The 27,493-nt window shown below is 40.0% G+C and overlaps 1 protein-coding gene across 1 annotated transcript; it reads left to right on the top strand.

Moving 5' to 3' along the window:
• Nucleotides 1-5,271: 5,271 nt before the first annotated feature.
• LOC145443524 (uncharacterized) lies at nt 5,272-26,764 on the top strand. The gene is made up of 18 exons (XM_080321480.1): nt 5,272-5,296; nt 5,519-5,611; nt 7,434-7,526; nt 9,219-9,323; nt 11,668-11,772; nt 12,727-12,831; nt 13,999-14,103; nt 14,287-14,391; nt 16,559-16,659; nt 16,847-16,951; nt 18,117-18,221; nt 20,390-20,494; nt 20,678-20,782; nt 21,948-22,052; nt 24,222-24,330; nt 24,510-24,602; nt 24,785-24,893; nt 26,575-26,764. The coding sequence occupies exons 1-18, from the start codon at nt 5,272-5,274 to the stop codon at nt 26,762-26,764; spliced, it is 1,863 nt and encodes a 620-aa protein (XP_080177606.1).
• The last annotated feature ends 729 nt before the right edge of the window (nt 26,765-27,493 follow it).

Below are 27,493 nucleotides of genomic sequence, written 5' to 3'. Positions count from 1 at the left end.
TTGTGTTCGTTAAGTAGTATAATTATGCTATAATTATAAAAATACTTTCGAAAAAGACGTAGTGTGAGCCTAATAACGACTTGCACCAGATATAATCGACGTATAGGGGAGATGTGGTACCGATGGATCTCTGGGACCGAAAATACTTGAAAAATTCTCCATGATAATTCCATAATTACACTCCATGAATTTGTCCACAGGTACATGCTGACAAAATCTTTCCTCACATGCCAAAAAATTCGACCTGCATGAGTTATGGGGTCTGTGACGAATGATTTACGTTTTAGGGGGTGTAAAGTAAATTTGGATCGACATTTGCATTTTTCTATATCACCTTTCAGACTAACAAACCCGCCATAATTTTTGATGTGAAGTATAGGGCTTGTATCAGGGTATATAATGCCACATATTTTTTGAATCAATACCATCCTCGAGTGGACTATTTTCAAGTCAATTACAATATTTATGGGGTGTGGGACCTGTTATACCATTGCCAAATCAAGCAAAATAGATGGACCAACCAATCACTTAACAACCGAAACTCGCCCACATATATATAGGCTGTAAATCATAGTTACCGGTGGTGTTTTATCGCTATAACGAGGTATTTGAAAGTCAAAATGTCGATTTGTGGGTAATATGTATGTGGCAATAATTTTGTAAGTTTAGGCGTAAATCAAAACATGATTCTATGCCAACATTTGAGTTGATATAATCTATTTTATTCATGAAGGTAGCGACGAAACATTCTTCATTGGCTTGCAGTAGGTTAGCTTATAGTACACAACAAAACAAGTTAATAAATTTGTGTTTTTGAGCGTATGTCCCATAGGTCCCATGGTCGTGTGCCTTTGGACCCACCGGGTGGGGACCGATGACACGTTCGAGCAACATATTTTAAACGTTTATGAATATTTTTTGAAAAGACGGATATTCATGTAAATGTCCGCGATAGGTAGAGGTAGTATCGAAGTGTTGCGACAGCAAAAGATCTGCTATTCTCGGCTGAAGATTTGTGGGCCAGAGATCAATTTGCAATTTTTGATCCATCGGTACCACATCTCCCCTACGATATGAAATGGTTGAAACCCTCGAAATCGTCGTCGGTTCCACAGTTATAGCGCGTAGATATAGATCATTAGTACGGAATGGATGTTCTGATGATGATAACCGACTATGCTGCATAACGATGCAGTCCTGGTTAACGATATGTTTTGGTTGGAGACAGGGGTATGGAAGCCTTTTCCGCAGGAATCATATTTGCCCTATATTTCCAATCGTCAATACCAATCCAATGTGACGTCACAAATAAAGATTATTGACGTCATGACTAAAAACAACGATAAAAAAAGCTTTAAACATGTTTGTTTTAAATTGATTTTTGTTTTAAATGCAACTCTATTCGGAAGCATGCTGTATGCTATTATTACTAAAATAGATATTCGGATATTCGTCTTATGACCAATAATCACGGACTCGCCAGATTTTGTCATGGACATTCTGATCACGCCATTTCGATCATGTTGACGTGTAAGAAATACTGATAACGATTGATTATTAACTTAATCTTCGTCTCTTCTCAGCTCATAATATATCAAAACTGTAAGTCATTATTCAGTGTCGCCCCATTTCAAAAGCAGTGACAGTCAATATATCACTGAGAAAATGATTAGTCCTTTTTCTAATTTCACGTGCGCCTTCCATGTATTGAGTCAGAAATTAATGTTTTATAAAAGAATGATTACACTGGTCAACACATATTTTTAGGCAGAAAAAGTACGAGTGGTTTTGGGGGTTCTGAAGGTCGCTGATTCCGAATATGACCTTAGTTATTTCCAATTTGCTCTTATTGTGGAGATAGCCCATGCGGCGGTAATGACTAGATATAAAATCGGCTCAGTCGTACTATAAAGTTTAGAAATTCAATCTATGTGTTATTTTTGCGCACAGAATGCTCTTTTAAATCAAAATACAGCAACAGAACTATATTTAGGGGTAATAGATTTATCATAGTTACAGACTTTCACGGATATCATGTACATAAATAAAGTCTAGTCATGTATATAAGTATTTACCCAGATACTACCTAGATACTAAAACAACGTGGCATTAACTCAATAAGTTTTACGTCAACCACCTATTGTAAATTTGACTTAATCAGTTGGAATATAATAATATTAATTTATTTTAAAGCACTATTGTTTTATGTACGATTTTCGCCTGTAAGCTATTTAGTGCAGTTTCTCGAAAGGTTCCGGCAATGGTCCGCCATAATATGTTCAATTGTTCATCTCGTCGGCCCTGATATCTTTCTTGTGTTGTTCTGATGTCTTGGTAGAACCTCTCCCCTTGCTAATCAACAAGATGATCAGGAAATATATATCAAGATGACTGAACAGGAAGTGAACTTTTATGCTCATGTTTGTGCTCAAGTTTTCGATATGCAGATACGAAGTTTCAGACCAACTGTTTAAAGTTTTATTTCCTACATCTTAGGATAAATTACATGCAGCGACCTCTTTCCTAATGTGAAATTGGAATCTTTCATCGGTATTCAAATATACCAGATACCATATTTAAACTTCCCGTTTGATAGAGTTACTAGGTATACCTACTTTGTTAACTCAGCGGAAAATTATCCATTCAACAGTCATAAGAAATGAGACGTATATGAGTATTGTAGTTGAGCCTTTCAAGGACAAATTTTATAGTTTTATTCTCCTCTTTAATCTTGGTGGAATGACCAATGGATACAGGAGAATACGTATTTCCGTTGTGCAAAAGTACAATTTTTATGCTTGACAAACTGCTTTTTTGACAAACAAATATTTCGCATCATGTCATTTTAATATTTATAGAATGACCAAGAACGACATGAGGGTTCTTCATAGTCAATTATCTATTTATGCGCAGTATAGAATTAGAAAAAAACTACGGTTTTCTTCCTACCAAGTGAAATATTTAAGGGTAAGCCCCGTAATTCTGGGCTTTTTAGGGGTATAAATATCTTCTGTCAAAGAGCCAATCTGACAAAACTAATATTATATTCGTAATCACCAACCGCAAAAAACCCAGAAACGGCTCTCAGATGTTCTGCCTAAAAATTTTGTTTTCATTTTGTTGACCAGTGTTATATTCTTAGGTGACAGTCGTGACGTATAACTATATGAAGCAACTTCGATCACGAATACTAGCCAGCATGCTTTCTACCGATGACTGTCCCGGTGTATTTTGATCATCTCTATGTCACCAGTACGTCTGCTGGCAGCAGAAACTTTCTTGTGAGTATTCGCTGTGCGACGCCGAAGCCCTTAGCAGGCTTGAAAAACTTGAATTCGCAAATATATCACGAGTAGAAAATTGTTTATTGCGGTATCGGCTGAACGGAGACTAAGCTAATTTCGTTAAAACTATTCATGCCTAGCCCTGGAATGGATTCAATGAATGCACTTGATCGATAAGAACCATTTACACTAGCAGTCTACATCCAATTGGATAGGTGTTTCGGATAATTCGTAATCGTCGTATAATCGAAGATGGACTCAAATTTTTACCTAAGCGTAATGAAATTGGAGCCGCCGGCATTCGCTTTCGCATAAAATCCAAAGTAATACTGTATTGCCCAAAAAGCGTGACCAGGAAAACATTCGCACAGACAAAATAGTGTATCATTTGGGCAATTTATAAGACCACAAATAGTCACGAATACCGGTAACATCAAATTAATGCAGGATATCAAGTGGATACGAAAGTGAGATTGATCAATTTAGTTGGGCTTTATTGGTTGTAAGTGGTCAGTCGCGCATACGTGCCACTTGAAGGATAATCGCATCCCTCTATAAAAGCACTAGGCACCATGCTTATTTACAGATTCAAATATTAAATTGGGCGGGCAAAGGATTCGAAATATCAAACGCAAAATGTTGGTGGCAAGATTACTCCTTCTAGTTGCATTGGTGTCGGTGTCCCAGGCGACGGTATCCTCGATTTTCGGTGAGATGTTAACAATATGTATTCGTACACGATCTGATCAGACTCTAATGTATAAGCTGATGTATCGTGACCTAAGTTTAGGGCTCTCAGAAATTGAATGAAGTTCCGAATACCTGAATTATGCAAACAACGAGCTTGACCTTCCATACCACATTCTTCCTATAGATAATATTATCCGTGTCGCTGGAGTTTGAAAAATAGCTAATAGATTGGTAATTTGCATGGATTAAAAGCAGTATTACTATCCATAGAGCAATACATTTATCTACGATTGATATACCGTTACTACCACTTCTTCGGTTTGCGCAGTTTGAGACCATGCTGAAGACTATATGTCTATGGTTATCATACGTCCTCCTGTGGGAGGATTTGTCCTCATAATAGAACAATTGTCCTCCCTTCGCCCAATTGTCCTTCTTGTTGACAATTTGTCCTCCATTTTAGGCTAAAATGCCCCAAAAGACCACGAAAGACGTTATATTTTGGTCTAAAAGATAGACGACGGGATACGCGGGAGTCAAATCGATAAAATGACCTTTTTTAGTGAACACAACAAGATTTCCAGTAAATATTTCAAAGTCAGCTGTTTTCAATTTCGGTAAACTAACTTTTATGATTTGAAAATAGTTTCCTACTTTTCCTATTCTAAAGTATGGTAACCCTATATATGTCGACATAGGCGATTTGTTTGACATCGATAGTGGCACGTTCGATTAATTGCTTTCTTTTTGACACTGTCTGTGTAACTGGAACCGAGGTTAAAACCTGCCTTCTCTTCGTCACCAAGCCTTCACGCATAAACGCGCATATCTTTACGACCAAATGAACTTGAATAGTGTTGAATTCTAGCTTCAGTGACGTGATTCAGTATGCGTGTGAGTTTTGAGATGAGATTAAGTTGTAAAGCACGCCAGGATTCGCGCCCTTTGAAAGTCGTCGGGGGCGACCCTCGAGTTAAGAACCTCTAATATATTCAGTACTTCATTCTTTGAATTCAGTACGGTGCCTGGGCTGCAGTCGGGAAAAGTGCATTTTCGGGAAATGCATTTGCAAGTTTCCATTGTTCCTTTTCAAGAACAAATGCATTAGTAAGTATTATGCGAGTAGCACGCGGTTTTCATGGTGTCGAAATTCCAATGTCACCGCGACATGGCCAGGCGGAAATCTCCAATTAAACGATAATGATTGGATAGACTGTTTGCTTCTGTTATTCCCCAAGATTACCAAACATTACGATATGATTAAGCTATCAACGATATATTCAAATTGCGGTTCTGCATGCTCTTGCAAAACGTGGACGACGGTGCGTAAAGTATGACGATCAAATGTCTCGACTGTCGACACGACGTCGAAGGTTCTTGGAGTTAAAAGGGATATCCATATGGGAAGACCATATTTCCGTCATGAAGAACAATTTCGCCTAATCTTCATTTCATAGGCTTAATTATATTTCCAATCATCAATCAATCAACTTATACTTTTATGTGGCCCATGCATTATTTCTCACGCTGAATTATATTTACAGACCCATGTAGATCGTGTGGAGCCAATTCAATCTGCACGAACCGCCGTTGTGTTTGCAGGGACGGGTTTTTCCGCCAAAACAATCGATGCGTTGGTAAGGCTTCTCTTGTAGTGTTGTAAATCTACACAACTACGATAATAAAGAGGGCCTTTACTAGGGATGGTGCGAACCCCTGAAAGGTTCAGGTTCGTGTGAACGCGAACCGTTTTGAAAGGTTACATATGAACGCGAACGCGACCTCCGTGCATTTCAGTGAAGTGATATACTAATGTACAAGTACATGATACCTAGCGACGACGCAGACCACATTATACCACAATGCTGAACTTTTGATGAAATGAAATCAAATGAAAACTATTTAAACGTCAACAAATGTATGAACTGCAGCAATGAAATGCTCCAATAATAACATAAATCAATATCTTCCGTCGCTTTGCCAATACTTTTAACGAGGACTTGGAACATATTATAAGCTTACGTATTAACTGTCTAGGCCAGACCGGGCAATGTATTTGGATTCTGACTATTACAATGATGTTGAGCAGAGTGTAAAACGGGTTTCTCCTACTTGCTACCGATATTATCGCATAAACAAATTATACGGTAGACAGCACTCCAATCGCACGGATTTCGTTTTATGGTACAATAAAGATCAAATCAAGATGGATCCCGTACGCCTGTTCGATTTTGTATGCTAGACAACGATGTATATTCATTGATTGGTTGAATAAGCATCATTCGCTGACTACCTACATGTAGTGAATTTCGTACTTGATGATGTGTAATTGCGGGTCAAGCTCACTGCAGAGAGTCACTAAATATTCACAAACGAGGAAACGAGCAAGCCTCTGTAACAGAGTAAGTGAAATATTTGAAAATAGCAAGGTGCATGCTCGTTTAGTGTTGATTTGTTATGCTGCCAGTGCCATGCATAGAATGGTCCGTAGTTGAAATGCAAGAAATTTCAACCAAAGGTGTTACATTGACGTGGAAAATTGTAATATATTAAAGAGATTCACAGTGCAGAATTTACCAAAGTTCGTTTGTAAACGCGAACCTCTAAATTTCTGAGGTTAACACACAGAACGCGAACGTGAACCTCGCGTTCGCACCATCCCTAGCCCTGTACCTTATCCGTAGGCTACTACATATGGTAATGTAATGAGTTATGTGGTCGGAAATGGCTCGTGAGAGTCATAAATAAAAGTTTCTCACTGGAACGAAGACTGAAATATACATTTGTGATTTTCAAAAAGAAGTGATGGTAAAGCCCGTTGTGTTTTATATGTATTCAACTACGTCATCGTATAATAAAAGCTGATTGACGATTCGTTACCGTCATTTCAAGACTTAAATACTTATGCCCCTATTAAACCTTGGTAAACTTCGACAAATATTTGAATGCTGCAATTTCCGACATTCTTCCCGAGTAAAAAATATTTTTTCATGATTGACGCTGCGTAAGTCATCATGACTCATGAATATGATATCAAAAATTAATATGGATATTTGGACATCAATAATATTGAATTGAACATGTCCATTCAATGTTAAAGTGATGATGATGTGTTAACAAAACAACTTGACCAATTATCAGAAGTGTAATGAGGTGTACTATTGTAGCCCGTTGAGGTGGTAGCCAACGCTTATGTGTGTCATGATCATTAAACTGGCCACGGCGATGGCCCGGCAACTGTATCAAACGTTGAGTCTTTAATTGTTCGACAATAATGACAGTTCATTTTGTTAATTCACAGTTCGGAGTGAACATAAATTGTCTCAGTCGAGTGAACATAAATTTACTCAGCCGCCACTTATTCTGATCACGAATCACCGCCTATAAATAACATATCCGTAATATATTATAGAACGATATCACCCATGCAATACCACTTACGCTGAGTTTTGTTCGCAGATCCGTGTAGCACGTGTGGTGCTAATTCATTCTGCAGAAACCGCCAGTGTGTTTGCAGAGATGGGTTCATCCGCATCAATGGTCAATGTATTGGTAAGTTATACCTTGGACTATTGTATATCAATGCTTCGTTCTAAATATCAAACTGGGCATATACCCACTATGTCCTGAATGTGATGACGTATTGAGTGATGTGAAAGGAAATGAACATAAGAGGTCTTCATTTTCGACCAGTCCTAACCACGGTCTCATTACCGAAAATAAGGAAAACTATATCCGGATATGGACTATCGTATGGGAAATATATTTATCTGTATTTGACCTGCCTGTTGGTTTATTACCTCTTAGCGATCAGCACTTTCAGTTGCGAATGTACTTCATTTGCGAGTTATATCACCGTCGTTTTAACTAGGCTATATCAATGAAGTAGTCGAATCTCCAGCCAATCTTATTCATAACTGTTTTTCATTATTTGCAATTCATTTATTCAAACGCTATCACAGGTCAATCTCGAAATGAAATCTCTTGATTACGTCATCACCTTCACTTTATGGGTGTCCGAAACACGATGTTTGGTCATGGCGAGTGAATAAATTTTTCCGTAAATACTAATAATTCTTCAAAAGTGGTCAAACGTTAAATTTGGTTTTACGCGGCTTCTACCGGTCGGCACTGAGCCAAAATTTACGTGTAACGTTTTGAAGTAGCCTTACAATTGTATCAGTGAAACCGTGTAATTTGGAAAAAATGCTTTACATTAAGAGAAGCAGTGGGTGTGATGGCGGAATTATGATGCATTTAAACATCGACGTCTCACAGACCCCCTGAAACTGGTTCGGAACCCTAGTTTATGAACCCCTAGCATGGAGGGCGTGTACCTTCTTTGCACTCAATGTGATTACGTTATGAGTTAATTCAAAGTAAATAGACGGAAATAGTTTTAAATAAACATTTTCACTGGGACGAGCTGTGGCGAGATAGCGTAGTGGTATAATCAACAGCCGCAACACCAGTGGGTTGGGGTTCGAGTCCGACCGAGGTCGACTCCAAAATTCCTACCTAAGTGTTGGTAGTTTATTTAGGCTCTTCCTCGCCCTCTCGTCCGCGTAAGCGGTGTCTTAAAAAAGCCGTGCTACAAGTCGGTATAGTAATGGAATAACAATGAATAGTATCGGCCTGGTGTAACTCACCATAATAGTCGACAGACACCACGACTACCACAAAACAAACAAACAAACTGAAGCGAAGACCTAAATATGCCTTTCTGTTTCTCAATAATGAGAGTTAGAAAACATCTTCGCACTTTATATGAGTTCAACTACATAAATAGCTTAAAGATGATAAGTTACCAGCACATGTCAAAGAATTCACATATTGGATACGTTGGGTCTTTCGTAAAATGCTTGAATTCTGCAATTTCGAGTAGATGTACTTCAGATAGATTATTTTGCATCATAGTTCAGACGATAAATACAAATAAATAATGAACACGGATAGGCCAACTGATAGTTTGAGTATATTGAAAACAACATAGGTAGGCATTTGTACACCAATATTAGGTATGTACATCGAAATTTACAATCTAGCTCTGAAAAACAGTCGACATGGTGTTACTGTTATATATATATAGAATTGATATATTCTTCATTTGACTTAAATGACCGCCAACCCACGCAAAAATAGTATAATATAATGTTAGATAAACAAATCTATCAGCGGTGTTTCCAAGACTTCGCGGCTAGCTAGCGTTGACGAGCGCTGCTTGAAGATATGACATGGTTTTAGTAGATGGGTGTCGTAGAAACAGCGACTGCGGACAGAACGAAGTTTGCAACAACGGAGACTGCGTTTGCGGGAGAGGATATGTCAGATCTAGCGGCCGCTGCGTCCGTAAGTAGATGCAGGATATTATAAACGCATGATATAGGATAGATTCCCGATAATCCATTCAATTATACACTAAGTGAATGTTACATAAACAAGTCTCGCTTAATGTTCTGACGAATTGGTGAATGATATGGCGCAGTGATTCCCAACCGCGGCCCTGAGGGCCGCATGCGGCCCCCAGCTAGCCTTCTTGCGGCCCCCACAAAAATATTGAGAAATCGATCTATGAAAAAATATATATATTTATAAAATACTCTTGCTCGGCTTGGAGTCTGGAGTTTTCAATTAGGATTGCGGGCAAGTCGTGAGTAGACTGATAAGATAACGTCACTGCTGTTTCAATGCAATGTGCCCTAACGTTCCAGTTGAACGGGCAGTACCTATAGATATAGGTATAGTTAGAGGTATTGACAGGACCGTAACTGCCGCACCCCAAGTCCCCCAATTGGGGTGAGCGAGCTCAAAGGAGGCCCAAAAGTATTTGGAGAATTAACATACATTATGGAGTATTTTATTAAATTTTATGCAACTTTTTCAAAGATTTTTCGCGCTGCCCGCGATTTCAAGTTTCCAAGTACCTTAATTATTGGGTTCTCTCCGACAAAGATAAAATACGCAAGATTTATAGAAGTGGGCATATCGGCGTTAGCCATTACCGCGTCACGCCGCACGAAGACATATGAAGATTTAGGCCATGTAACATGCGACTCCAAGAAGTGTGCCAGAACGATCGGCAGCGAGAAAACCATGGCCGAAAAGGACTGCCCTTATGCTGACCGAAAACTTCGTTATGTATATTTAAAATACATATGGGTATAATTGACCATAGGTGCCTAAATGACTGGCGCCGAATGTTCCTGTCGGGACAATCTGAACGTCAAGAGACAAATAGGCTACCATCCCGCAGAGAAGACTTATATGCCAGTGAAGAACTACCAATTTGAAATCATGTGCATCTTTTAGTTTAGTACGTTTGGGCGATTCTATATTTTTTGATATAGCAGACTGGAGGTCACGAAATAACAAATAACGTCATGTAACGAAGTCGTACCAACGGGTCGGCCCGTCTGAATATTTTTAATTATTATTTACGGGCTCTACAGTTTGCAAAACACCTCACTCAACTCTGCCGGTAAATCTGATTACGTGAGCAGAGAGGACAAGTAATTGATAGTAATATATATGCAATTCCCGATCTTATTGACCTATTTTATTTTGAATTATCGAAAATTTTCGCGCATGGCGCTGGCTCACTAAATGAGGATCCTGATTTTGGCAGGGCATGGGGGATCGGTTTATCACCCTATGGGAGCTCAAGACCTAAGTGTTCTGGGGAGCCTGACGAAGTGCTGTTTCGTTCCTGCCACCGGGTATACGCCCGAATATGTTTAATTATTATTGAGTGGTCCTACCTTTTCAAACACAACTCACTCGGCTCAACCGGTCAATTTGATTACGTGAGCAGAGAGAGGATAAAAATTGATAGCAATATAAATGCAATTCCCGATTATATTGACCGATTCAATCATGAATTATAGAAATTTTTCGCGCTTTGCGCGATTTGTCGATATAAGCTGCCTAAAACAGACACCTGATTTAGATGATAAATAGCGGTAAACAGCCATCTAGCCTAAGGGGGTCTGGTGGCTTCGAAGTTCAGTCAATCACCCTATGGGGGGCCAGGAGAAATGTTTTTTTTTGGGGGGGGGGATGACGAAGTGCTGTTACCGCCCTGGATATTGATAAGCAATATACGGATAGATGTGCAACAAATGACTCACGATTGAATACGCCGAGATGCGTACTGCTTTAGCCGGCAAAAAGCAGCATAATTGGTAGTCCCATAGCTCGCGACCCAAGCGTCCGAATAATTTGATATGTCGGTGTCTATCGAAAGCACGTGTCACACTGATTCCAAAAATACGAATTGAAATCTCGCCAGGGCAATAAAACTACTCCGACATAGCCAGCAAAGGTTGATTGTTCTGAACAACAGGAGCGCGGAAAGCGAATGGTCGGAACAATGCCAGTTTTCATATTTTGGTGACTATTTTGGGTTCGTTTCAGTGCCCTGGTATTCGTGCGGCCCCGGCCGTACTCTGAAATTCTAAATTTGGCCCTGCCATCGGAAAAGGTTGGGAACCACTGATATAGCGTATAGGCCTTCCACAGTGGAAAATAGCATCAAACGTATAATTAGTGCTGCTAAATTATCTCGGGAAATGAGCGTATACTGTCAGAACACAAATAAATCATCTTTTATTAATGCTCGGCTGGAAATATTAAAATCACTACTCGAAGCATTCTGACCAGCTCTGTTGATTAGCGTGAATGCATAATATTTTAGTGGATGGATGTCGTAGAAACAGCGACTGCGGACAAAACGAAGACTGCGTAAATGGAGACTGTGTTTGCGAGACAGGATATAGCAGATCTAACGGTCGCTGCATTCGTAAGTACAAGCCTCATTTTACGACGCATAATATATAATATAGATCTTTTTCATCGAATTTGAACATGCATTTATAAAGACTTAGGGAGTACTAGATAGATTAATCACATAGCATTGTATTCTCTATTTCGTGGCTAGCTATCGTTGAGCAGCGGTCTTTAAAAATATCATATTTTAGTGGATGGGTGTCGCCGAAATAGCGACTGCGAACAAAACGAAGTTTGCGACAACGGAGACTGTGTTTGTGAGAGAGGATATAGCAGATCTAACGGCCGCTGCGTTCGTAAGTGGATATGCCGAATGTTATGGCGCACGCGGAAAATATATTTTGTTTCCAATTTAGCTAAATTATGGTGCACTGTATAGGATATTTCATCTCAGAAGGCCGTTCCGTTGATGCAAGACCTGGAGTTTTCGTAGTTATAAAGCAAAACTGGCTTATGATTTCCCTGTAGCTTAGAAAATTACAAAATAGGTTATCAATCATGTTGCAAATATCATTCATGATGCCGTCACCACAGTATGAATTATTTGAAAAGTTCAAATATCGAACATTGATGGGACCACAATATAATCCAAGACGTACATTAAATTAAATATAATTTGGTATTTTGAGACCATACCTATTTGATTGAACTTTGTGACAATGCTGCGGATTGATGATCGAAACTTCACACAGATATGTCATTTCGATTAATGTGCGTATGTTTGTACTAGATGTCTCGTATTATGCTGCTATACAAGGATTTGGGCCTTACAGCCTACCATAGTGAAAATGGTATAAATTCGATATCGTCGATATATTTAAGTCATATTGACAATCAGCGCATAATTCAGTGGTTGAAATAAATCAGCTTTCACTATACTCCACTCGAATTGTTATAATTAACACTCGATTCAGATCACTGTTCCTAGCCCCATTGGCGAGCGTTCTTTGAATATATCATATTGCAGTTGATGGGTGTCGTGGAGACAGAGATTGCGGAGAAAACGAAGAATGCGATGACGGAGAATGCGTCTGCGAGAGAGGATATAGCCGGTCTAATGGCCGCTGTGTTCGTAAGTTGATACTGCATGTGATGATTGTTGTTGTTCTTTGTGATATTCATGGTGTTTGTCGACTACTATGGTCATTTACACCAGGCCGATATTCCTTATTTCTTGATTCCGTATCTGCCGACTTGTAGCACGGCCCACTTCGAGGTTTTTTGTAAGACACCGCTTACGCGGATGATATGGCGAGTAGGGGCCTAGATAAACCTCCAACACGTACGCAGGAATTCTGGACTGGACCTCGGTCGGTCTCGAACCCACAATACATCGTTGTTGTAGCTGAGGATTACGCTATCTCGCCACGCGTGATGATAATGACCCATTATATCGAATAGCTGTCTTTTTATTGGCCGACAAGATAGCGTAGTGTTAAAGCGTCCAGCTTCTGATTGGTAGGTCGTGGATTCGATCCCCAGCCGGTTCAGACTAAGACCTGATTAGTAATAGCCTTATCTATGGCTTCCCCGCTTGGCGCTCAGCAATATCGGGATGGCATGGGGGGGGGGTGGCGTAAGACGTGGAAATCCTTATCAGACTATACGAGTCAGAGTGATGACCTATTTTTTTTATTTTTTTCTATTCAAAACCACAGAAGTATCGGTTACAAGTGGGTAATTAGGGAGTCGAGTCAGAGTGATGACCTTTTTTATTTTTATTTTTAGTCAACACCACAGAAGTATCGGAAAAAAATTGGTAATCGGGGAATCGAGTCAGCGTGAGGACATTTTTTGTTAGTCAACATAACTAGATTTCCAGTAAATATTTCCAAATCAGCTGTTTTCAATTTCAGTAAACTAACTTTTATGATAAAAGTGTCCTGCTATCCAAAATATTGTAACCCTAAGACTATAGTAGAATGTTAGATTTACAAATCCCACAGTTTTTTTTATTTTCACGAATCCGTCGCTATAGCTATATACTTGTTGTGCAGGGCTAGGCACAATCGAGTACTTGAGTGAGTCGGTTCTGAGTCGAGTATGAGGCCATAAGAGTCGGGTATCTCTCATTATAGCGTCACAACAGTGTGAATGAAGTTCAATGATGTACTGTCTATGCGACTAAAAGGAATAGAGTGACAGTTCTATGGCAAATTAAAGATAAATCGGGGTTTTAATAACCATTTATTTGAATATACCGTGTGACAAGTGTTGTTATGAAAATATCATATTTTAGTGGATGGGTGTCGTAGAAACAGCGACTGCGGACAAAACGAAGATTGCAAAAACGGTGACTGTGTTTGCGAGAGAGGATATAGCAGATCTAACGGCCGCTGTGTTTGTAAGTAGATGCCGAATTTCATGACTCATAATATAAAAAAGATACATTCTTCGTCGGATTGAAATGTCCGCCAACCCATGCACTTCGACGAATCAACTGTTATATATACAAATCTGACATTGCGTTCGAGATCTTGTGACTCGCTTCCGTGGACGAGCGCTCTTTGAAGATATTGTATTTTAGTGGATGGGTGTCGTAGTGACAGCGACTGCGGAGAAAACGAAGATTGCGATGACAGAGAATGTGTTTGCGAGAGAGGATATAGCCGATCTAACGGTCGCTGTGTTCGTAAGTAGATATTGAGTTTTATCATGCAAAATATCGAATAGATATCTTTTTGGTCGGAATGAACTGACTAACAAAGTGGTAGATCAGTGGTCCTGAACGTTTTAATAATAATATCGTTGGGTTATATTTTTCATTTGAACAAGTCACATACAATGTACAATTCGATAAGACACAATGCGATGTCATGAACAGATAGGAGGATGCCGAACGACACGCATCAGTAGCGATCCTTTACTCTAACATCCACCTCGGCCTAGAGTGCCCGATGTCACAGTACTTTTCGATTTTGATATTTTTGAAGCCGCGGCCCTTTCTACTAGTTCTTTGCATTCCTTGTGAGTGCTTTCTTTCGCCGGGTATTTTTCTGGGCTTTTTTTGTCGCCGTAAGAGCGGCAACGGTGGGGGAAGAGGAGCTCAGATAAACCTCCGACGGGATCGTACTAAGTCCGTTATATTGGTGGCGCTCCTCGTTACCACTACGCTATCTCCCACCAGCGCACCATTTCCAGAGACTTTTATAATCTGCCCCTCCCTCCTCCCATATTTTAAGAGTGGTATCAAAGACAATGGGTAGAGGTCGGAATCTGGTCGGTCTTAATGGGATTTAACTTTGCTGTTGTAAATATTTCGAGCTTGAATTGCGTCCGATGAACGCTCGACGAATTAACAGAGATGAGCGGATTTGGAATTTCTATGTCCAAATCCAATCCAAATCCGAACCATCAAATCCTAATCCAAAACCTAATCCAGAACTTTTGTACATTCAAATCCGTGTTCAATCCTAATCCGGTTCTAACTTTAAATTCAGAAAAAATGCTTATTTGGGGGAATTGGAAATTTTTCTTTCACAACCAGCAATTCTGTTGATTCAAGATCAGTTGGCATATGGCTGCACCTCTCATGTTCATTGGCACCGAATGTACCATAGTGTAGTATACCATACGTACTTTAATAATTGATCCGAATAAAGTTTGTCGCCATTCGCCACACGACATATCAATCTCCCAGAAAATCGGTTAATCCAATCTTAATCCTAATCCGTTCAGAAAAAAATCTTTAATCCTAATTTATTCCTAATCCGACAAAATTTCACAAATCCGTTTTTTTTCAAATACTAATCCCAATCCATGCTCATATCTTCTAATTAACGATCTAATAATTGAACGTATTATTTTCGGGATAAAATCAAGGTTGTTATAACAAATGTGAGGTACAGGCTCATACCATAACGATTCGAGCTCATGCACACACCCCGATCTCACTTCTGCAATTGATGTATTGTAGCATTGAGTTTTGTTTTATTGCTTTTTGTGCGAAAAGGAAATCAACTGAAAATGTGGTATAGACCAATGCTCACACTGAATTTACATCGGTAAAATCGAGGTAATAGCCTACTGCACCTATTGTTCGAGAATTAGCCATGCATAATTGCATATACTCCAAACAAAGCAACCGTTATTTTATAACGTGCATGTGAGGTTTTGTGGGCCGAAACGCTAAACAGAATCGGTATTTATGGTACGATGAAGAAAGATAATGTCAATTTAATTTTGTAGCTCTCAAATAGAAGGTTTGGTATTGTGTATATAGTTTATCATTTTGTCGAGAATGTTTCAAAGCATGCATTGTATGACGGGCTCTCACTCTCAAAAGTGGCATAGTGCCCCTTTGCCAGATTTTGATGCAATACCAAGTTTGAAACATTTTGTCGAGAAACCCCCTATCTGGTGTGATGTAAGTGTGGTATAGCAGACTTTGTGACCTGAAAGTACACGGATCAAGCACGCAAACTGCATTTTGCACGTATATTGATAATTACACATTCGTGGAAACATATATTGCATGCATAGTCAAATTTGGACATTCGATAAATTTTGTCGAAGGTAAATTTGTAATTAGAAGTCAGGGATATAACTATATATCCCTATTAGAACTACTACACCTTCTACTGCTACACCACTTTTTCTCATCGCCCCATGATGTCCTAGCGCTCCCTAGCGCCCCCTAAGCGTTTCCGTCCCCTTCCAAGCCCAAATTACCCCGGGCAAACGCTGATACCCAGGTGCCAAGAGCCACTGTGCTAGATCAACAAATCTCACATCATTGTGTTTGCGACTTCTTGGCATGCTAGCCTTGATGAGAGTTCTCTGAAAGTATCATATTTCAGTCGATGAGTGTCGTAGAAACAGCGACTGCGGAGAAAACGAAGTTTGCGATGATGGAGAATGCGTTTGCGATACTGGATACAGCAGATCTAACGACCGCTGTGTTCGTGAGTAGATGCTAAATGTTATAACGCATATTATAGAACAGATCTGTTCTTTATTGTGCCTGATTCGACCAATCCATGCAGTTATTGTCTAATAAAGTATTAGATGAACAAATCTCCCTGCAGTGTCTTCACATTATCCTTTGCTAGCGTTGATGTGCATTCTCTGAAAATATCATATTTCAGTCGATGGATGTCGTAGTAATAGCGACTGCGGACAAAACGAAGTTTGCGACAACGGGGACTGTGTTTGTGAGAGAGGACATAGCCGATCTAATGGCCGCTGTGTTCGTAAGTTGATACTGCATGTGATGATTGTTGTTGTTCTTTGTGATATTCATGGTGTTTGTCGACTACTATGGTCATTTACACCAGGCCGATATTCCTTATTTCTTGATTCCGTATCTGCCGACTTGTAGCACGGCCCACTTCGAGGTTTTTTGTAAGACAGCGCTTACGCGGATGATATGGCGAGTAGGGGCCTAGATAAACCTCCAACACGTACGCAGGAATTCTGGACTGGACCTCGGTCGGTCTCGAACCCACAATACATCGTTGTTGTAGCTGAGGATTACGCTATCTCGCCACGCGTGATGATAATGACGCATTATATCGAATAGTTGTCTTTTTATTGGCCGACAAGATAGCGTAGTGTTAAAGCGTCCAGCTTCTGATTGGTAGGTCGTGGATACGATCCCCAGCCGGTTCAGACTAAGACCTGATTAGTAATAGCCTTATCTATGGCTTCCCCGCTTGGCGCTCAGCATTATCGGGATGGCATGGAGGGGTGGCGTAAGACGTGGAAATCCTTATCAGACTATAGGAGTCAGAGTGATGACCTATTTTTTTTTATTCTTTTCTATTCAAAACCACAGAAGTATCGGTTACAAGTGGGTAATTAGGGAGTCGAGTCAGAGTGATGACCTTTTTTATTTTTATTTTTAGTCAACACCACAGAAGTATCGGAAAAAAATTGGTAATCGGGGAATCGAGTCAGCGTGAGGACATTTTTTGTTAGTCAACATAACTAGATTTCCAGTAAATATTTCCAAATCAGCTGTTTTCAATTTCAGTAAACTAACTTTTATGATAAAGGTGTCCTGCTATCCAAAATATTGTAACCCTAAGACTATAGTAGAATGTTAGATTTACAAATCCCACAGTTTTTTTTATTTTCACGAATCCGTCGCTATAGCTATATACTTGTTGTGTAGGGCTAGGCACAATCGAGTACTTGAGTGAGTCGGTTCTGAGTCGAGTATGAGGCCATCAGAGTCGGGTATCTCTCATTATAGCGTCACAACAGTGTGAATGAAGTTCAATGATGTACTGTCTATGCGACTAAAAGGAATAGAGTGACAGTTCTATGGCAAATTAAAGATAAATCTGGGTTTTAATAACCATTTATTTGAATATACCGTGTGACAAGTGTTGTTATGAAAATATCATATTTTAGTGGATGGGTGTCGTAGTGACAGCGACTGCGGAGAAAACGAAGATTGCGATGACAGAGAATGTGTTTGCGAGAGAGGATATAGCCGATCTAACGGTCGCTGTGTTCGTAAGTAGATATTGAGTTTTATCATGCAAAATATCGAATAGATATCTTTTTGGTCGGAATGAACTGACTAACAAAGTGGTAGATCAGTGGTCCTGAACGTTTTAATAATAATATCGTTGGGTTATATTTTTCATTTGAACAAGTCACATACAATGTACAATTCGATAAGACACAATGCGATGTCATGAACAGATAGGAGGATGCCGAACGACACGCATCAGTAGCGATCCTTTACTCTAACATCCACCTCGGCCTAGAGTGCCCGATGTCACAGTACTTTTCGATTTTGATATTTTTGAAGCCGCGGCCCTTTCTACTAGTTCTTTGCATTCCTTGTGAGTGCTTTCTTTCGCCGGGTATTTTTCTGGGCTTTTTTTGTCGCCGTAAGAGCGGCAACGGTGGGGGAAGAGGAGCCCAGATAAACCTCCGACGGGATCGTACCAAGTCCGTTATATTGGTGGCGCTCCTCGTTACCACTACGCTATCTCCCACCAGCGCACCATTTCCAGAGACTTTTATAATCTGCCCCTCCCTCCTCCCATATTTTAAGAGTGGTATCAAAGACAATGGGTAGAGGTCGGAATCTGGTCGGTCTTAATGGGATTTAACTTTGCTGTTGTAAATATTTCGAGCTTGAATTGCGTCCGATGAACGCTCGACGAATTAACAGAGATGAGCGGATTTGGAATTTCTATGTCCAAATCCAATCCAAATCCGAACCATCAAATCCTAATCCAAAACCTAATCCAGAACTTTTGTACATTCAAATCCGTGTTCAATCCTAATCCGGTTCTAACTTTAAATTCAGAAAAAATGCTTATTTGGGGGAATTGGAAATTTTTCTTTCACAACCAGCAATTCTGTTGATTCAAGATCAGTTGGCATATGGCTGCACCTCTCATGTTCATTGGCACCGAATGTACCATAGTGTAGTATACCATACGTACTTTAATAATTGATCCGAATAAAGTTTGTCGCCATTCGCCACACGACATATCAATCTCCCAGAAAATCGGTTAATCCAATCTTAATCCTAATCCGTTCAGAAAAAAATCTTTAATCCTAATTTATTCCTAATCCGACAAAATTTCACAAATCCGTTTTTTTTTCAAATACTAATCCCAATCCATGCTCATATCTTCTAATTAACGATCTAATAATTGAACGTATTATTTTCGGGATAAAATCAAGGTTGTTATAACAAATGTGAGGTACAGGCTCATACCATAACGATTCGAGCTCATGCACACACCCCGATCTCACTTCTGCAATTGATGTATTGTAGCATTGAGTTTTGTTGTATTGCTTTTTGTGCGAAAAGGAAATCAACTGAAAATGTGGTATAGACCAATGCTCACACTGAATTTACATCGGTAAAATCGAGGTAATAGCCTACTGCACCTATTGTTCGAGAATTAGCCATGCATAATTGCATATACTCCAAACAAAGCAACCGTTATTTTATAACGTGCATGTGAGGTTTTGTGGGCCGAAACGCTAAACAGAATCGGTATTTATGGTACGATGAAGAAAGATAATGTCAATTTAATTTTGTAGCTCTCAAATAGAAGGTTTGGTATTGTGTATATAGTTTATCATTTTGTCGAGAATGTTTCAAAGCATGCATTGTATGACGGGCTCTCACTCTCAAAAGTGGCATAGTGCCCCTTTGCCAGATTTTGATGCAATACCAAGTTTGAAACATTTTGTCGAGAAACCCCCTATCTGGTGTGATGTAAGTGTGGTATAGCAGACTTTGTGACCTGAAAGTACACGGATCAAGCACGCAAACTGCATTTTGCACGTATATTGATAATTACACATTCGTGGAAACATATATTGCATGCATAGTCAAATTTGGACATTCGATAAATTTTGTCGAAGGTAAATTTGTAATTAGAAGTCAGGGATATAACTATATATCCCTATTAGAACTACTACACCTTCTACTGCTACACCACTTTTTCTCATCGCCCCATGATGTCCTAGCGCTCCCTAGCGCCCCCTAAGCGTTTCCGTCCCCTTCCAAGCCCAAATTACCCCGGGCAAACGCTGATACCCAGGTGCCAAGAGCCACTGTGCTAGATCAACAAATCTCACATCATTGTGTTTGCGACTTCTTGGCATGCTAGCCTTGATGAGAGTTCTCTGAAAGTATCATATTTCAGTCGATGAGTGTCGTAGAAACAGCGACTGCGGAGAAAACGAAGTTTGCGATGATGGAGAATGCGTTTGCGATACTGGATACAGCAGATCTAACGACCGCTGTGTTCGTGAGTAGATGCTAAATGTTATAACGCATATTATAGAACAGATCTGTTCTTTATTGTGCCTGATTCGACCAATCCATGCAGTTATTGTCTAATAAAGTATTAGATGAACAAATCTCCCTGCAGTGTCTTCACATTATCCTTTGCTAGCGTTGATGTGCATTCTCTGAAAATATCATATTTCAGTCGATGGATGTCGTAGTAATAGCGACTGCGGACAAAACGAAGTTTGCGACAACGGAGACTGTGTTTGTGAGAGAGGACATAGCCGATCTAATGGCCGCTGTGTTCGTAAGTTGATACTGCATGTGATGATTGTTGTTGTTCTTTGTGATATTCATGGTGTTTGTCGACTACTATGGTCATTTACACCAGGCCGATATTCCTTATTTCTTGATTCCGTATCTGCCGACTTGTAGCACGGCCCACTTCGAGGTTTTTTGTAAGACACCGCTTACGCGGATGATATGGCGAGTAGGGGCCTAGATAAACCTCCAACACGTACGCAGGAATTCTGGACTGGACCTCGGTCGGTCTCGAACCCACAATACATCGTTGTTGTAGCTGAGGATTACGCTATCTCGCCACGCGTGATGATAATGACGCATTATATCGAATAGTTGTCTTTTTATTGGCCGACAAGATAGCGTAGTGTTAAAGCGTCCAGCTTCTGATTGGTAGGTCGTGGATACGATCCCCAGCCGGTTCAGACTAAGACCTGATTAGTAATAGCCTTATCTATGGCTTCCCCGCTTGGCGCTCAGCATTATCGGGATGGCATGGAGGGGTGGCGTAAGACGTGGAAATCCTTATCAGACTATAGGAGTCAGAGTGATGACCTATTTTTTTTTATTCTTTTCTATTCAAAACCACAGAAGTATCGGTTACAAGTGGGTAATTAGGGAGTCGAGTCAGAGTGATGACCTTTTTTATTTTTATTTTTAGTCAACACCACAGAAGTATCGGAAAAAAATTGGTAATCGGGGAATCGAGTCAGCGTGAGGACATTTTTTGTTAGTCAACATAACTAGATTTCCAGTAAATATTTCCAAATCAGCTGTTTTCAATTTCAGTAAACTAACTTTTATGATAAAGGTGTCCTGCTATCCAAAATATTGTAACCCTAAGACTATAGTAGAATGTTAGATTTACAAATCCCACAGTTTTTTTTATTTTCACGAATCCGTCGCTATAGCTATATACTTGTTGTGTAGGGCTAGGCACAATCGAGTACTTGAGTGAGTCGGTTCTGAGTCGAGTATGAGGCCATCAGAGTCGGGTATCTCTCATTATAGCGTCACAACAGTGTGAATGAAGTTCAATGATGTACTGTCTATGCGACTAAAAGGAATAGAGTGACAGTTCTATGGCAAATTAAAGATAAATCTGGGTTTTAATAACCATTTATTTGAATATACCGTGTGACAAGTGTTGTTATGAAAATATCATATTTTAGTGGATGGGTGTCGTAGTGACAGCGACTGCGGAGAAAACGAAGATTGCGATGACAGAGAATGTGTTTGCGAGAGAGGATATAGCCGATCTAACGGTCGCTGTGTTCGTAAGTAGATATTGAGTTTTATCATGCAAAATATCGAATAGATATCTTTTTGGTCGGAATGAACTGACTAACAAAGTGGTAGATCAGTGGTCCTGAACGTTTTAATAATAATATCGTTGGGTTATATTTTTCATTTGAACAAGTCACATACAATGTACAATTCGATAAGACACAATGCGATGTCATGAACAGATAGGAGGATGCCGAACGACACGCATCAGTAGCGATCCTTTACTCTAACATCCACCTCGGCCTAGAGTGCCCGATGTCACAGTACTTTTCGATTTTGATATTTTTGAAGCCGCGGCCCTTTCTACTAGTTCTTTGCATTCCTTGTGAGTGCTTTCTTTCGCCGGGTATTTTTCTGGGTTTTTTTTTGTCGCCGTAAGAGCGGCAACGGTGGGGGAAGAGGAGCCCAGATAAACCTCCGACGGGATCGTACCAAGTCCGTTATATTGGTGGCGCTCCTCGTTACCACTACGCTATCTCCCACCAGCGCACCATTTCCAGAGACTTTTATAATCTGCCCCTCCCTCCTCCCATATTTTAAGAGTGGTATCAAAGACAATGGGTAGAGGTCGGAATCTGGTCGGTCTTAATGGGATTTAACTTTGCTGTTGTAAATATTTCGAGCTTGAATTGCGTCCGATGAACGCTCGACGAATTAACAGAGATGAGCGGATTTGGAATTTCTATGTCCAAATCCAATCCAAATCCGAACCATCAAATCCTAATCCAAAACCTAATCCAGAACTTTTGTACATTCAAATCCGTGTTCAATCCTAATCCGGTTGTAACTTTAAATTCAGAAAAAATGCTTATTTGGGGGAATTGGAAATTTTTCTTTCACAACCAGCAATTCTGTTGATTCAAGATCAGTTGGCATATGGCTGCACCTCTCATGTTCATTGGCACCGAATGTACCATAGTGTAGTATACCATACGTACTTTAATAATTGATCCGAATAAAGTTTGTCGCCATTCGCCACACGACATATCAATCTCCCAGAAAATCGGTTAATCCAATCTTAATCCTAATCCGTTCAGAAAAAAATCTTTAATCCTAATTTATTCCTAATCCGACAAAATTTCACAAATCCGTTTTTTTTTCAAATACTAATCCCAATCCATGCTCATATCTTCTAATTAACGATCTAATAATTGAACGTATTATTTTCGGGATAAAATCAAGGTTGTTATAACAAATGTGAGGTACAGGCTCATACCATAACGATTCGAGCTCATGCACACACCCCGATCTCACTTCTGCAATTGATGTATTGTAGCATTGAGTTTTGTTGTATTGCTTTTTGTGCGAAAAGGAAATCAACTGAAAATGTGGTATAGACCAATGCTCACACTGAATTTACATCGGTAAAATCGAGGTAATAGCCTACTGCACCTATTGTTCGAGAATTAGCCATGCATAATTGCATATACTCCAAACAAAGCAACCGTTATTTTATAACGTGCATGTGAGGTTTTGTGGGCCGAAACGCTAAACAGAATCGGTATTTATGGTACGATGAAGAAAGATAATGTCAATTTAATTTTGTAGCTCTCAAATAGAAGGTTTGGTATTGTGTATATAGTTTATCATTTTGTCGAGAATGTTTCAAAGCATGCATTGTATGACGGGCTCTCACTCTCAAAAGTGGCATAGTGCCCCTTTGCCAGATTTTGATGCAATACCAAGTTTGAAACATTTTGTCGAGAAACCCCCTATCTGGTGTGATGTAAGTGTGGTATAGCAGACTTTGTGACCTGAAAGTACACGGATCAAGCACGCAAACTGCATTTTGCACGTATATTGATAATTACACATTCGTGGAAACATATATTGCATGCATAGTCAAATTTGGACATTCGATAAATTTTGTCGAAGGTAAATTTGTAATTAGAAGTCAGGGATATAACTATATATCCCTATTAGAACTACTACACCTTCTACTGCTACACCACTTTTTCTCATCGCCCCATGATGTCCTAGCGCTCCCTAGCGCCCCCTAAGCGTTTCCGTCCCCTTCCAAGCCCAAATTACCCCGGGCAAACGCTGATACCCAGGTGCCAAGAGCCACTGTGCTAGATCAACAAATCTCACATCATTGTGTTTGCGACTTCTTGGCATGCTAGCCTTGATGAGAGTTCTCTGAAAGTATCATATTTCAGTCGATGAGTGTCGTAGAAACAGCGACTGCGGAGAAAACGAAGTTTGCGATGATGGAGAATGCGTTTGCGATACTGGATACAGCAGATCTAACGACCGCTGTGTTCGTGAGTAGATGCTAAATGTTATAACGCATATTATAGAACAGATCTGTTCTTTATTGTGCCTGATTCGACCAATCCATGCAGTTATTGTCTAATAAAGTATTAGATGAACAAATCTCCCTGCAGTGTCTTCACATTATCCTTTGCTAGCGTTGATGTGCATTCTCTGAAAATATCATATTTCAGTCGATGGATGTCGTTGCGGACAAAACGAAGATTGCGATGATGGTGAATGCGTTTGCAAAGGAGGATATAGCAGGTTTAACGGACGCTGCGTTCGTAAGTTTGTGCGGAATTTAATAGCTCTTGCATAGAATAGATATCTAGACGCCAAGCAAGCCGAATAAATCATACCTAACAAGAAATATGTGCCTTGTTCGCGTCTTGTCAGATAACTACGAAAAACCGTTTTCGTATTCTCAGAAAGTGCATACGAATGTGTCTTAAAATTTTGTTTCTAGGTGGTATGGTGCATAGAGCTTGCGAATATCAAGTTGTCGATATTTCGTGTCCGTACGGTCAGAGGATCATCATAGTCGATGCCCTATACGGGAGAACGGAGGAAAATGAGTAAGTATTCGCTTGTTTCTTTATCATTCGGACACATTGCTCTCAATGGCACGCGTATACGGTTACGCATCTCGCTGGTGTGAGTGTTCTGATTACTTGGTCCTCCGTTCGGATATCGCACATAATACAAACATGATGGTCGGTCGCGGATAAGTGGACTGACTCTATTGATGTGACAGTAAATCAAGATACACTGTTGCTCCGTTTATGTAAACCAGGGGTGTCAAACATACAGCCCTTGAAGCAATTCCGAGAAATGCAAAAATGCTTGTATTAATATATTATCCATCACAATTCTAACAAAAGTTGAGGTTTTAAGTAAGAAATACTTTGACGTTAATAACCCCTCAAGACCGCAATTTTCTAACATGTTCATAGGCCACATTATACGCGTCGGACGGCAGAATTATTCGGACAAATGGACCAAAAAATTGTTGCTCGCAGAGGCGAGAACGTCAACGCGAAGCCGTTACATGTACGATACGTGAATAATATAATAGTTACACGAAGAATACAGTTCAGATATGTTGCATATGTTGCACCGTTGCATATCTTACTCTCATCCCGACTTCCCCAGTCGCAGCTCCAGGTCCCGATCTCCAGAAAAATAGAATGAATGAATCAAATTCCACCGTCTGAGTTTATACAGTTAATGCTCTTAGGCCAATACCTTACAACAAATGTGCATGGCCAACGCTGCATCACGACTAAGAGCAGGGGAGGAACACAAAATATGACAACATATATATCGTTGTTAGAGCTACTGCTTTGATGGTTTGTAACTGTAATGTAATCATCGTATTTTTGAAAAATATTTTTGAATAATATACGTGTTGTGGAATCCAAGATTACGCAGCGCGCGATGCCGGGTAGGCCTTCATCGAAATCACGAGGGATGTTGGTCGCTGAAGCTACAGCAATTTAAGTTGGAGGATTTTGTAAAGGGGTGCGAGCCCTTAACCCTGGATATGCTACTGCCTTGACCTCTCAAATACATGGTTATGCTGCCCCGAGAATAATTATTATGGCCGTTGAGCATATTTACTAACAAGTTGCTGCAATATCGATAAAATTAAGTACAAAATTAAAAATATGTCAAAGAGCCATATCTTATACCCGAAAGAGCCATATATGACTCGCGAGCCATAGGTTCCCGACCACTGGACTATTATGTTTAGCTTTGATCATAAGGCATTCCAGTAAAGAAACAGAGATGTGGATTTGAAGGTGACATTTTGGAATGACTGATCCAACCCGCAGGCGATCAAAATATGTGAATCTGGCTTGCGACCCAAGTTGAGTTTGACACGCCTGCTCAAAGCCCTCATATACTACGAATATTGAGAGAGTTCACTAATGGTTTTCCAATGATAGCAAAATAGCAAATGGCGTGTTGGTATGTTTTACTGCTCGAACATCAATGGGTCACATGTGTGTGTCCGTCTTCAGAATATTTTCAAGAGTGTTGGAATTTTCCGCTAGGCGCGTCATCCCCACACGGTGTTTATGTGGATGTCGAATTGTCGATATCGCGTGGGCCGTGTTTGCCATAGATCTCGAGACATCATGGTATTAAACAACAACAGTGCCGTATATATATGCTCTGTCATGTGCCAGACTGCTTATCACGTGTGCAATAACTTCGGCATGATTGTAATCTATTCAACTATTTTATAAACAGATGTCGTAACTCTGGGCCAAAGACAACCAACTGCCGTGATTCGAACAGCGACATAGTCGTATCGATAAGGTGCAACGGAAAGCCTAAATGTCGCGTACCTGCGAACAACCACGTGTTTGTAGATCCCTGTCGCGGCACCATGAAATACCTGGAGGTCGCATACATTTGTGAATACTACAGGAGCGAATGAAATACTATTCGTTAACGCTCGTTTTGCAGGTGTTGCTTCCACAGTATATAATGGAATAAAATGTGAATTTGAAGTGTTTTTAATTGATTTCTTGAATGTGTGTGTGTGGATTACAATGAGACTAAGTTCCGCAGTAATAAGAATAATACCCAGTGACGTGGGGTGAGGTTCATGGCTGGTGAGGCACTATAACCTAGGGTTACCATATTTTTGTGACTCAAATTCCGGACATTGTCTAGCGCCCACTAGTGGATTTTAAAATGAGATATGAGCACATTGTCTGTCATTATTACGTCACACTAGCAAAGCTTTGCTTGTCGACCAGCGGTGGTCACGATCCGTTCAGGAGTGTTGTGTAACCAGGATCGAAGCTACATTTTTTCAGCCCCTCCCGCCCAAACAAACAATGATTCTTGGCCCACCATGGGGTAATCGATTTTGGAGGGGGTTTGCTATATGCATCCGGTCGTTAAATTTTTTTTAATGAATTCTTTCAATAATATTGGTTCTTCCATATATTACTATATAGTTTAATCCTATCTCCGCTCACATGATCAGAGGTAGTAGTAGAGCTGATGGAGGATGACTTCGAAAATACAGGGAGCCTAATTGTACATCGTTAAGTCATGTTCATGTCACACCGACAAAATTATTTATCAGCCCAGTGCCGGTGCGCACCAAGGAGCTTTATAAACACCCCACATCCGGTGGTTTCCAAATTTTTATGGT

The sequence above is a fragment of the Botryllus schlosseri genome, chromosome 7 (genome assembly GCF_051294905.1).
Source record: "Botryllus schlosseri isolate E-star chromosome 7, Bs_hap1, whole genome shotgun sequence".
Taxonomy (NCBI): domain Eukaryota; kingdom Metazoa; phylum Chordata; class Ascidiacea; order Stolidobranchia; family Styelidae; genus Botryllus; species Botryllus schlosseri.
This window is presented reverse-complemented; position numbering and strand designations above follow the sequence as displayed.